At 45.1% G+C, this 12,212-nt stretch overlaps 1 protein-coding gene and 1 pseudogene across 1 annotated transcript; one reads left to right on the top strand and one right to left on the bottom strand.

Annotated features, from left to right (window-relative positions):
* On the top strand, positions 1–6,622 carry LOC145934213 (uncharacterized; annotated as a pseudogene).
* A 4,073-nt stretch (positions 6,623–10,695) lies between these two features.
* Positions 10,696–11,805, bottom strand: LOC145934214 (uncharacterized). The gene is made up of 2 exons (XM_083034584.1): positions 11,492–11,805; positions 10,696–11,113 (listed from the first exon to the last, which is right to left on the bottom strand). The coding sequence occupies exons 1-2, from the start codon at positions 11,803–11,805 to the stop codon at positions 10,696–10,698; spliced, it is 732 nt and encodes a 243-aa protein (XP_082890710.1).
* Between the last annotated feature and the right edge of the window lie 407 nt (positions 11,806–12,212).

Below are 12,212 nucleotides of genomic sequence, written 5' to 3' on the forward strand. Positions count from 1 at the left end.
ATGACCGAATCGAGGTGCGAGCAATTTTCTTATGAAAAAATAAGAAAAGAATCTTCCTTACAGGTAAATATAGAAATGCACATGACTATAATATTTATTGTCAATAAATTAATTTATCATTATACATATATTTTCTTGGTAGTTTACAGAAAATTTCTACGTAATTCAATTCGATGATGGGCTAGCACTAGTCCCTAATAACTAGTTGTGGATATCCGACGACAAAAAGCAACGGGTTTGCTTCTATCCGAATTCCAATGTGAAAAAGAGGCTGAATAAGGCTATACAGAATAAGGAAACACCAGATTTAAAAGATATAAAAGCTAGCTGGGCGATGTATGATGTTCTACGCATTTTTGCTTCAGCAGGTATATATCTACAATTATTTATTAAAACCCGTCTTTCCTTCTTTTTTGTTAAAAAAGAAATTCATTTTTTTTCTTCTTGGCAATATCGATCCAATAAATAAAGTCAAAATAATGTAAACAAGAATTTATATCAATAGCCGATACGTAATAAATGAAATTAAAAGTTACTTTGACTTCATTGGACCGATTCATTGGACTGATATTGCGTAAAAGAAAGAAGAATTAATTACATTTATTAAAAACTTAAGATATTTTTTTGTAACATCAAGCTGTCGACATATAATTCACACTACTCTTGATTGTCTATCTATGTTTTGTATTTATAATTGTCAATTATATTCAGATACTTTTGAACGAAGCCAAGAAAAGTTAAGGACGGCCGAAAATATTATATCCGACATAAATACTGAGGATGAAGAAAATATAAAACAAACACGACATGACAGAGCTACTGCAAAAAATTTTACGTCTGATGATGAATCTTCCGGTAGAGAAGTGGATTTTGGCTTACTGTCTCCTTTACCAGATCCGAAGGAATTTTCTGGACAATCACAACAATTGTTTCGTTCGGAAAAGCCTGCACAGATTTTGGCGACCTATGAACATCCGATCATTGCATCCGAAAAATCAGTTCAAATTGTAAATAAAAAACGGAAATGATTGCTAACATAAAGAAAAGAGTTAGAAAATAAACATGAAGAAGGTTTTATCAATAAAGATAATGTTTATTCCATCAATGAATATAACGGAGAGTTAACAACACATCTAAATAAAAATAATGAAGATCAATCTCAGAAAGGTTAAATATATTAGTAATGACTTTTGTTGAGGTTTCTTTCTTAAGTAAGGATGACTCGTAATTTTAGCAAAAGCTCAGTATATTCTGTGTCTCAAGTACAACCATTACACCGAGATGATTCGAGAGAAATTAAGTGTTGAGAAGAAGCCCAAAAGGGGAGAGTATCGATTTCGATCAATAATCGATTAAGAATCGAACCCAGTCATTCGCTGTATCATTTGATCGGGCGCTGGGCGCGTTTTATAAAATCAAGCACATGGAACATATATATTTCTAACACTCCCACTTTCCATGGACTTTTCCTCTCTTATGTCTCTCAGATTACATTTTTTTTGTGTTACGCCTATTAAGTCTCTTAGATAACAAAATTGCTCTCTAGATAACGGTTTGGTAAAAATATCATCTAGTTGCTCTTTGGATGGAATATATTGCAAATTAAAAACACCTTCGCGACATTTTTCTCGTGCAAAATGATACCGTACATCGATATGTTTAATGCGTTTATGCAATTCCGGATTTTTCAAAAGTTTTATTGCGCTTTGATTATCCAGATACAACAAGGGTTTAAGAATTTCTTTACCAATGACTTCACGTGTCAATCTATCTAACCAAATCAGCTCCTTTATTGTTTGTGCTGCTGCTATAAACTCAGATTCGGTTATAGACAGAGCGATTATTTTCTGTTTCTGTGAACACCATGCGACGGTATTTTCTCCTAACTTAAAAACGTAACCCGTGGTTGATCTACGAGTGTTTATATCCCCTGCATAATCCGCGTCACTAAAAGCTACTAAACTTAAATTAGTATTAGCCTTAAACACTAAACCATAATCGATAGTTCCTTTTAAATACTTCAAGATTCTTTTAATCGCATTCCAGTGAATTTTATCGGGTAATTCTAAATACTCTTAGACTTACAGTACTCAGCGTGAAAGCTATATCGGGCCGTGTTCCTACCGCTAGGTACATTAGGGACCCCACAGGTTCTCTATATGGTGCTCTAACTCGTGTTGCTCGTTCCTTGCCATGTATCGAAACGCATAACGTCTGATGTTTGTCCATGGGAACGGTCACTGGGTTTGCGTCAGTCATATTGAATCTCCAGGATTTTCTTCGCGTAGCCGGTTTGGTGGAGGAATATTGACCCATCCTTGTAGCGTTCTATTTGGAAACCTAAAAACAAACTTAACGTACTTGTGGTTACTTCGAATTCTCTCTCTAGCTCGGTAAGTAAAGTATTCATAACTGCAACGTCTGTTGCTGCTATAAGTCCGTCGTCTATGTATATTGCTAGTATCAGTGTGCTTTCTTCTTCATGATCGATAAAGACACACGGATCCGCCGTTGTTGGTTTCAAATTGAATTTCTTCAGGAAGGTGGTGAATCGCTCGTGCCAACATTTAGAAGCTTGCTTTAAACCATACAGGCTTCTTTCTAGTCTACAAACATTTCTCGTTCCGTCTTCGTATCCGTCGGGCTGCTTCATATAAATAGTTTCCCGTAGCTTTCCATTTAAAAAGGCTGTCTTAATGTCAAACTGTTGTAATCGCATATTTTTCGATGCTGCCAAGGCTAGGATAATGCGAATGGAATTTAACTACTGGGCTAAAAGTCTCGTGGTAGTCGACGCCTCGTTTCTGCAAACCCTTTGCCACAAGTCTCGCTTTATATCTTTCTATAGCTCCGTTCGGATTTCTCTTGAGTTTAAATACCCAACGATTTTCGATAGCTTTTTCTGTATCTTTTGGGTTAACTAGCCTCCAAGTTTTGTTCTTCTTTAGCGACTCTATTTCTTCATCCATCGCGCGCTTCCATTCGTTTGCATGTGGACCATAAATTGCTTTTTCGTAGCTCTGTGGCTCCTCGCCTAGTGCTATAAAAACAGTATTTGGATCTATATCTCCTTGATACCGCTTTGGTCGTCTAATTGAATCTCTATTGCGTAAGACACGCGCCTGCGGTGCCTCCACGATCTGTTCTTCGAGTCTCGGTTCTTGTTGCTGGGGCGCTAGAATTTCATCGGCTGAACCCCAGCCGTTCTCAGCTTCGGAGCTTTCAACGTCGCCTGATTCTTCCGATTCTCCTAGCAAAATTGGTTGCTCCGCCATTTGTTCATGTGCCTCGTCCTGTGGAAATACAAAGATTTGCATTGGTTCACTTTGTTCAGTCTCATCCGGATTTTCCAGAGGGTGATCATCTTCTTTAAAGACAACATCTCTTTGTGTTTCTACCTTATTCTTGTTAGGGAGCCATATTCTGAATCCTTTAATATCTTTTCCTTATCATACAAAGTAGCCTTTGACAGCTTTACTGTCTAGTTTCCTTCGGTTCTCTTTTGGTATGTGTACATAAGTAGTCGCTCCGAAAGTTACCAATTTCTCTAGTTTGATCGTTTTCCCAGATCATAGTTCGTAAGGAGTCTTGCCTTCAACAGTACTTTTACCTGTACGATTAAGAACGTGGACTGCCGTATTAGCCGCTTTGGCCCATAGTCTCAGAGGTAGATGCTTAGCATGAATCATCGCTCTTGCGGCTTCAACTATTGTGCGATTCTCTCTCTCTCTGCAGAACCATTTTGTTCGGGTGCATAAGCCACGGTGCGTTGATGACGTATTCCATGTTCCTGTAGGATCTCTTGTACTCCGGAATTCACAAACTCCAATCCGTTGTCTGTGCGTAGAATCTTCAACTTCTTTCCAGTTTCGTTGATTGTTAAGGCGATGAAGTTTTTGATCCGTTTCAGGGTCTCATCATTAGATTTAAAAAAAAAATGGTCCTATAATGTGAATAATCGTCTTTAAACAATAGATAATAGCGTGATCCATTTATAGATGCTGACTGCATAGGCCCACAGAGGTCAGCATGTATCAGCTCCCCAGGAACAGCTGTTTTGCAATTTCTCTCGTCATGCTTCGGAAAAGGTAATCGGTGCGATTTTCCAAGGACGCAGCCTTCACAAAAGAAACTCTGTTCGGAGTTCACCTGTATTCCGTGGGCCTTCAAAAATTTCTTTACGTAGGAGATGTTTTGATGCCCGAGTCTTTCGTGCCATACCTGAATATTTTCTTTGGCTGCGATATTTACTTCAGGATCCTCTTCCGCTTTTTCGATCATTTTAAATTGCATCTCACACAATTTGTTGTTGCGTACTCCCACTGCAACTACTGTCCCTTCCTTCTCGAAACGGCATCCATTGGCATCGGATACTTGGAGCATGCCTTTGTCCAATGCTGTCCCAGCTGAAAAAAGATTGTATTGCAAATCAGGTACGTAAAGCACTTCCGACAGATGTTTCTTAATCCATCGATTCCCATTGTAGGCAAGAATGTTAATATCTCCTTTGGCTATAGCATTGATTTGCTTACCGTCTCCCATCTTGATCTTTAAACGTTTTTCAAAATATTTTAAATTTATGAACCACTTCTTCTGATTTGACATGTGGTCCGTCGCTCCAGAATCTACGTACCATGTTTCACTATTGTACCTTGGTGGAGTCAGAAGTGCTACTTCTCCAATGAGTGCTTCTCCCTTGGTACGCCGTCGTCGTGATTCTGTCCTTCTTTACCTTTATTTTTAGGACAATCGCGTATCCAGTGACCAGGTTTTTTGCATTTAAAACAATTTCCGGATGTGCCTGTTTCTCCAGAATTGTTGTTAGAAGAAGGATGGTTTTTTCCTGGCTTCTTTCTGAAGTTTTTAAACTTCTTCAGCTTCATTGCTGCGAATGCCTCGTTTGTTGTCTTCTCCTGCGCCGATACTCTCGACTCTTCTATTAAGAGTCTCTCTGTGAGATTACATAAAGTTCGCTGTTCTCGATTCGTTGAATCCCATGCCGTTATGAAATGACTATAGTTAGCTGGTAATGTCATAAGTATTTTTGTAACAATCATGGAATCTGAGATAGGCTCACCTAGGGTTTGGAGTCGATGCGCAAGATCTTGCAGCTTGGCTATGTGACAGGCCATGTTGTCCTTTGGGTCCTTCGCCATCTGGTACCATTTCTGTTGCAGCATGTGGATTCCTGTGTCTGACCTTTGCTCATAGATAGAAAGCAATTTGTCCCACATTTCCTTGGCGTTGCTGCAGTTCATGATGTGAATCAGTTGCGAGTCCAGCACGCTTGTTGCAATGACTTTCTGAGCAATGCTATCCTTTTTTAGCCAGTTCAAGAGTAAGTGCTGCTGCGCGGGTGTAGGAGCTTCAGGCAGCTCCGGTTTGAGAAGCTCACCCGTCGCGGCTCCCAGAGCCTCTTGAGCTCTCAATAACACCGTTACTTGAAATTTCCAAGTAGACCAGTTTTCCGCGCCCTTTAGCTTGGTAATCTTCGTTGCTTCACCTTCCATCTTGGTCTTATTTTCACTATTGCACGTGGCCGGAATAAACTCAGGAAAATGCGTACAGTTCGAAAGTCAAACTATGTGTACTAAACGATTTTATTCAAGAAATATAATTACCCGGACGTGGTCTGGGCCCATAACCTGTTAAGGTTTCTTTCTTAAGTAAGGATGACTCGTAATTTTAGCAAAAGCTCAGTATATTCTGTGTCTCAAGTACAACCATTACACCGAGATGATTCGAGAGAAATTAAGTGTTGAGAAGAAGCCCAAAAGGGGGGAGTATCGATTTCGATCAATAATCGATTAAGAATCGAACTCAGTCATTCGCTGTATCATTTGATCGGGCGCTGGGTGCGTTTTATAAAATCAAGCACATGGAACATATATATTTCTAACAACTTTTTTAAATACAATATTTCAAAATATAATTCATGATATTTTAATTTTTAGTGTTGAAGGAAATTTTGAGAAAAGTTAATCGCATCTTAGTTGAAGTAACATACATCGACAGAAGACTCAATAGATTAGAAAATAAAGCAGACCACGTTACAAATAAACAAAAAATAATATAAATGAAGAAGCATTTACTTTCGACACTATTTCTTCAGTGCGTGAGCTACAACTGTTGGAAGAAAATTTAAAAAGTGAAGAATTTTTCGTGAAAATGGTAAATGTTTATTTTTATACTTAATAATTATAATTATTGTTAATACTTAATTTATAATTTTTATTATTTATAATTATTAAATAATAATTATAATTATGTGAACGATTATATAAAGACGTGTGATATATATACATATATATATACATATGTATGTCCAGGGGCAGTTTCCGGGACTTTTGACGTTTTGTATAAGCAGATTCCAAGACATATGGCCTTTTCCAGGACTGTCCTGGAAAAAATTTAGGTTCTACGACAGTTTCCAGGACGTTCTGGAATCTGCCGTATGATATACAAAGGCAGATTCCGGGTCTGTACATCCAGATGTACGTACATTTATATGTATATACATATGTATTTGGCGGATTTGATTACATATTATAAAATTATTGCACATAAAAAGGTGAATTATCCAAATATAATTTACCTTTATATGTAAAGTTATAATAATTGATTTATTTTTGTAACTTATGGTTCAAACGTATATGATATAATGACAGTGAGAAAGACAGTAATACTAGTAGATATACTTTTTTTTTTTTTTTTTTTTTTTTAGCGTCTGGAAATGCGCAACCGCATACCCACCCGCCTCAGGGGAGGCAAGGTGGGTTATGTGGGGCTGGGGGTATAAGCGACCCCCGACCCACTAAAAACCAGACGGCGACACTCGGCCTTACGAGTCGATCTCGGGAACTGCTATCGCATTACATCCGAGAACGACTCAGGCTGCGCGGTTGTTTCGCGCCCTTCTCGCGAGGAGGGAGACATAAATTGTCTCACTCCTCGTGAGGAGAGGTGGGTGTCGCACCACACTCTCCTCCTCACGGGGGACTACGTGCAATGACCCACAAGTCCCCTGACTTGTGGTTCTGCAGTCCCCGTAAATCCCCCTTGACTGGGGGATTTACTCCATCCTTCATGTTAGGATGGTGGTCCACGAGGCCGACTACGCGTCGGTCTCCATCGCCTCCGTCTCCCTGCTCGCACTGGCCGGTTTCTTCCGACCAGAGGACGATGCTGAAGGCCCGGCAGAAACTCGTTTCGACACGAGTGTGCCGGGCTTTTCCGCAGGGGCCAAAGCTTTAGCTCTCCCCGCTTTCGCTTGTTTCGAAGGAACGGCCTTAGCCGTCCTTTCCGCGAGCGGCATGTCCTCCTTTCTCCTCGAGGGTGGCCTGGGCTTACACCCTCTGCCACCCAGTCGGTGTCCGGCTGGCAAACCCAGGTCTGCGCAGGCCAGACACTTGGGTTGCGCTGAACACCCCTTAGCACTGTGACCGTTCTCACCGCACCGATAACATGCGGTGCTGCGGTCAACAGCTGCTTTGCACCGGGCCCGAACATGACCATGTCCGAGACACCGGTAGCAGAAAACGGGTTTCAGGGTCTCAACTCTAACCCTGCTCCACCCTATCTGCAGCTTCCCCATTCTAGCTAGCTTGCTAGCCGCAGATACCGGGCAGCTGACCCAGGCTGAACCCGGCCCGTTGTCAGCGTTGCGCCGAATCTCCCCCACACGGATGAGCTCCTCCAGGCAACCCGTCTCCACGGAAATTGCCGAGGAGATATCCTTGGAGGTGGTGGCCACGTCGAGACCCCTGACCCTTATCTCCGCGGTCTTCTGGGGCTGCGTGACCCTCACCTCCTCCTTCTCCCTAAAGACCTCCCTCATTCGCTCGGCCAACTGCCGGGCTTTTGAAAGTCGATCTTTACCGGGGATCTCGATAACGAGACCCCCCATCATCGACGGTCTGAGCCTCGACCCAACGATGCCGAGGTCTTGGAGGGAGATTTTCTCCCTCGCCTCGCCCATCACCCGGGCGTAGGACAGACCGGTGCCCTCTCTGTCCGCAATTGTGACCGTAACGGCCGCGGTTGCGGGAGCTCTCGGGCCCTTCTTCCTTTTTCTCCTCGACGTCTTGCGGCGCTTCTTATCGGGTTTCGCCGCTTGACCGGATCCCGTCTGCCCACCGACTTGCGGAACCGCAGACCCCTTGGTCGCCCGTGGTTGCCGTTTATCGGCTTTCACGGACTTCCTGCCAACTACCTTGGACCATAGGTCTTTCGTATCCCCCCCAGAAACAGAATCATTCCCCACCGCAAAAGATCCCCCCCCTTCTTCACCGAAGACGATGGGCCCCCAGCAGCGTTTACCCCCCGTGCAACCCCGGTTGAAGGAGGTTTATCCCTCGCCCGAAGTTCCAGCTTCTTGCGAAGCTCCCTGTTCTCCTTGCGACATTCTTGCATCGCCGAGATCGAGGAGTCAAGAACCCCCGCCATCTCGGTCCGCGTGTTGTCCACCTCCTCCTTCAGCTCCCTGATTCTCGCCAGGAGAGCCTCGACTTCTTCCACGCTGAGTCCGCAAGAAGTCGTATTTTCCTCCGTCACGGTTGGATCGGGGGAAGTCCCTCTGTCCGCCGTTGTTGGAGCTGTGACTGGCTCCGGGATGTTCGGGCACCACTCCATGTCCCTTACCGGTGGGTCACTCTCCTCCTCCTGGTCAAGTTCGATGTCCCTGGTCCTGAGCTTTCGCTTCAGGGCAGGGGGTCGACGCGATGGAGAGACGGAAGCTCTCGCGGTGGCAAGCTCGGCCTTAACCTCCGCGAGCGACCTTTTCAGGTCCTCAATTTCCACTTCCGCCTTCTCTTTCCCACTCTTGAGAGATTGCACATACGCCTTCAGGGCGCAGAGTTCTTGTGACGGAACCGGCTCCTCTGAGGCACTGCGCGCTCTCTCCATGAGGACACCCAATGCAACCTGAACTTCCCGCGCTGCTCTCCTTAGCGCAGTGCTCAGGGTCGATTGCAGACCCTTGGACACGTCCGAGGTCTTGTCGACCGCCATTAGGTGTCTACATGCCTTTGTGTATATCTCCGAGGTCTTTTGCGTTTGGAGCACAACCCTCAGCTCCTCCTCAGTGGGCAGACTTTCTCTGCCCCTAGTACGCTTGGGAGGGGTATTCGCGTCCAAGACGTACAATGCCTCCTTTAAGCGTACCTCCTTCTCCAGTATAGCTAGACGGTCGGCACGGGCCGCCGTCATCCCGGTATACTCTGAGGTTGTTGGAGACCGACCTCGGCCTCTTTCCACCGCCTCCGTAGCTTTCTTCTGCTCCTCGGAGACTTCCTCCACGTCCACATCCATGTCCTCCTCCATGTCCGAAGACGAAGTGGAGGAGGAAGAATGTTCCCACTGGGGGTCCGGAGAGACATGAACCTGCCTCTCCATTGCAGTGGTGGCCTTGCTCCTAATCTCCCTTTTGACTAAGGGAGCGGTCCTTGAGGTGGCTTTTCCGCCTCGGTCCACCCTAGTTAGCCGTACAATCGGCTGGGACGTGCTAGCCTTAGGCTTAGACTTATCCCGCAATTGAACGGCTTTAGGCCCATCCTTTGTGAAGCAGATAGCCATTTCACCACGGGAGCTCGCTCCCAATTCCCGTGGAGGCCCGACGCTGGATGACGATGAGGGGGTTGCCGGGACAATACAACCCCTCTCACCGGCCACTGCGGTATCCAACCCCGCTGTGACAGTAATCTTCATCTCTTTCTTGGTGTCCGTCATATTTGTAAAGAAAGTATTGGCTTTTCTTTCTGGGGATCCCACCCATAGGACGGTTGGGTACCAACCCTAAAGAGCCCGTCCTGCCCTCATTCATACATCCACACACGCACGCATACCGCCTTTCCAGACAAGGAAAGGCCTTGTACCAAGAAATCTTGGTACTGGTCGCTCTTAGCACCCAGTACGACTGTGTACTGGGTGAGCCCTCTCACCACGACAAGGTGGCGACCGACGAGAGGGAGTAGATATACTATGCCAATTCTAACTCAGGTCCTCTGAGAGGGGGTGAGGGGCGAAAGGAACCTATGGCGAGGGGGAATGACGTCACGCGGTGGACTAACTTTTTTTTTTTTTTTTGACGGTATGGAATCCCAGTCTTTACGGACACCCTCCGCTTCGGGGGAAGCATCGGGTAGTGTGTGACTCCAGTCGAGATGCATCCATCTCGTACTGACTACCCACTAAACCACACCGGTGGCAACCTGACGCTGACGGCTGAGCTCCCCGGGAACCGCTCGCGCATAACTTCCGGGGAGCCGCCTCGCGCCTGCATAATGACGCACAAACTAAAATCGCGAAATATATTTATTAACTGAGGTAGACAAAACCATCAGTTATCCAACGACGAAGAATAAGGGTATTCCGGTGCCACGTGCAATGCCAGTAATACCCTGCCCATCATGTCCAGGACGTGCAATAGCTCCCCCGGGCTACCCCGCCCGAGTCACCCTGCCCAAGATATGGTGGGTTAACACTCTAATAGGAAAAAAGGAAGGGGAAAAAGGAATAGGTACGAGGAATTGGGATACGTTAAGAGAGACTCTACGCTAGGCTAAGAGTTGTCATCCGATGATGACGAGGAAGAGATTCTCTCTCATCTTCTCTCCTCCTCCTCCTTGAGCTTTATCACCGATGTTGCAAACTCGAGAAAGGACGTCCAGTTCTCCTGACTCCGCAGCATATAGTCCACTACTTTCGCAAGTGTAACTTCCTGCGGTCCAACTCTAGTTCGTCGGTAAGTCTGGAACGATAGTTGTCCCATGCCGGACAGTCCGCCAGAGTGTGTTCCAGGGTGTCGTCTCCGGATCCACAGTGATAACATTCTGCTGAATTCCGCCGACCGATCCTCCACAAGAAATGCCCAAAACTGCCGTGTCCCGACAGCATTTGGGCACCGTGAAAGTTCATCTCTCCAAAGTCACGCGACAACCAACGTTGTAGATGTTGACGTATCGACACAATTGTCTTTTGTCCCCATGCTCCGGGTTTATTCAAAAACACGTCCCATTGTCTGTTCAGGAGGATTCCCTCCTCACTCCTAACTTCTTCGATTGCACCAACGCTATCATTATCCATATGCCTAAGTTCTTTAATCCTATCGTATATCCTACGCCTCAAATTACACTCTAAAAACCAAGGCGGCATACGGGCTAGCAATGTCGCTGCGTTAAACGAGATCGTACGGTAACCTGATATTACTCTAATAGCTACGGACCTTTGTATATTTCTTAAAGGACGCAAAACTTTGTCAGATGATGACGACGACAAGACTCTCCCCCAGACAGGGAGCCGCATACATGACTACCGAGGTCATGACCCCCGCGTATAAATGACGCTTTTTCTCTCCCGGTCCTTTAAGATTCGGCATTAACCTTTGCAACGCCCTCGACACTTTGGCTGCCTTAGCCTCTACGTAATTAAAGTGGTCCTTGAATCCCCAAAAGCTGTCGAGCATGACTCCAAGATACTTCATGGAGCCACTCACCGACCATTCACGTTGCTAACCCTAACGAGGGGCATGACCTCGGGTTTCCTTTTACAAAACAATATAGCTTCTGTTTTTTGCTCCGCTACTTTTAATCCTAGTTTCGCAATATGACGCATCACTCTGGCCGACATGATATTAGTGTTAATGATAGCAACGTATAGTCTATTATGTCCAGCGATGAGGAGGGTGTCATCAGCGCAACACACTATATGACAACCCTCCTCAGCGGGAAGCCTCAACACCGAATCAAATGCTATGTTCCACAGGAGCGGTCCGAGTACCGACCCCTGTGGAACACCCGCCTTAACCATTCTCTCAATAGTATAGCCATTTATGTCTTTATAAAGTATAGTACGCGAGGATAGATAATCCTCTACAATTTTACAAATATACGCAGGCATACCTCTGCTAGTCATAGCATCCAATATTACATTCCACGGCATTGAATTGAATGTATTTGCTACATCCAATCCGACCGCGATTGCATAACCATTCTCGTCGACGTAACTACTGGTAATTTCTCTAACTTAAGCTCTAACTCTAAATTAAGGCATCAACCATCGACCTAGCCTTGCGAAAGCCAAACTGGTTGTCGGAAAGCGCCTGTTCCGGACTACTATCGAGCCAATTGTTTATGCGTGATGTTATAATCCGCTCAAAAGTCTTTCCGAGCTCGTCCAATAAACATATTGGGCGGGCTTTGATCGCCCCCGGTGTT

The sequence above is a fragment of the Prenolepis imparis genome, unplaced genomic scaffold (genome assembly GCF_030444845.1).
Source record: "Prenolepis imparis isolate NDT839.2.m4 unplaced genomic scaffold, iyPreImpa1.0 SCAF_3, whole genome shotgun sequence".
Taxonomy (NCBI): domain Eukaryota; kingdom Metazoa; phylum Arthropoda; class Insecta; order Hymenoptera; family Formicidae; genus Prenolepis; species Prenolepis imparis.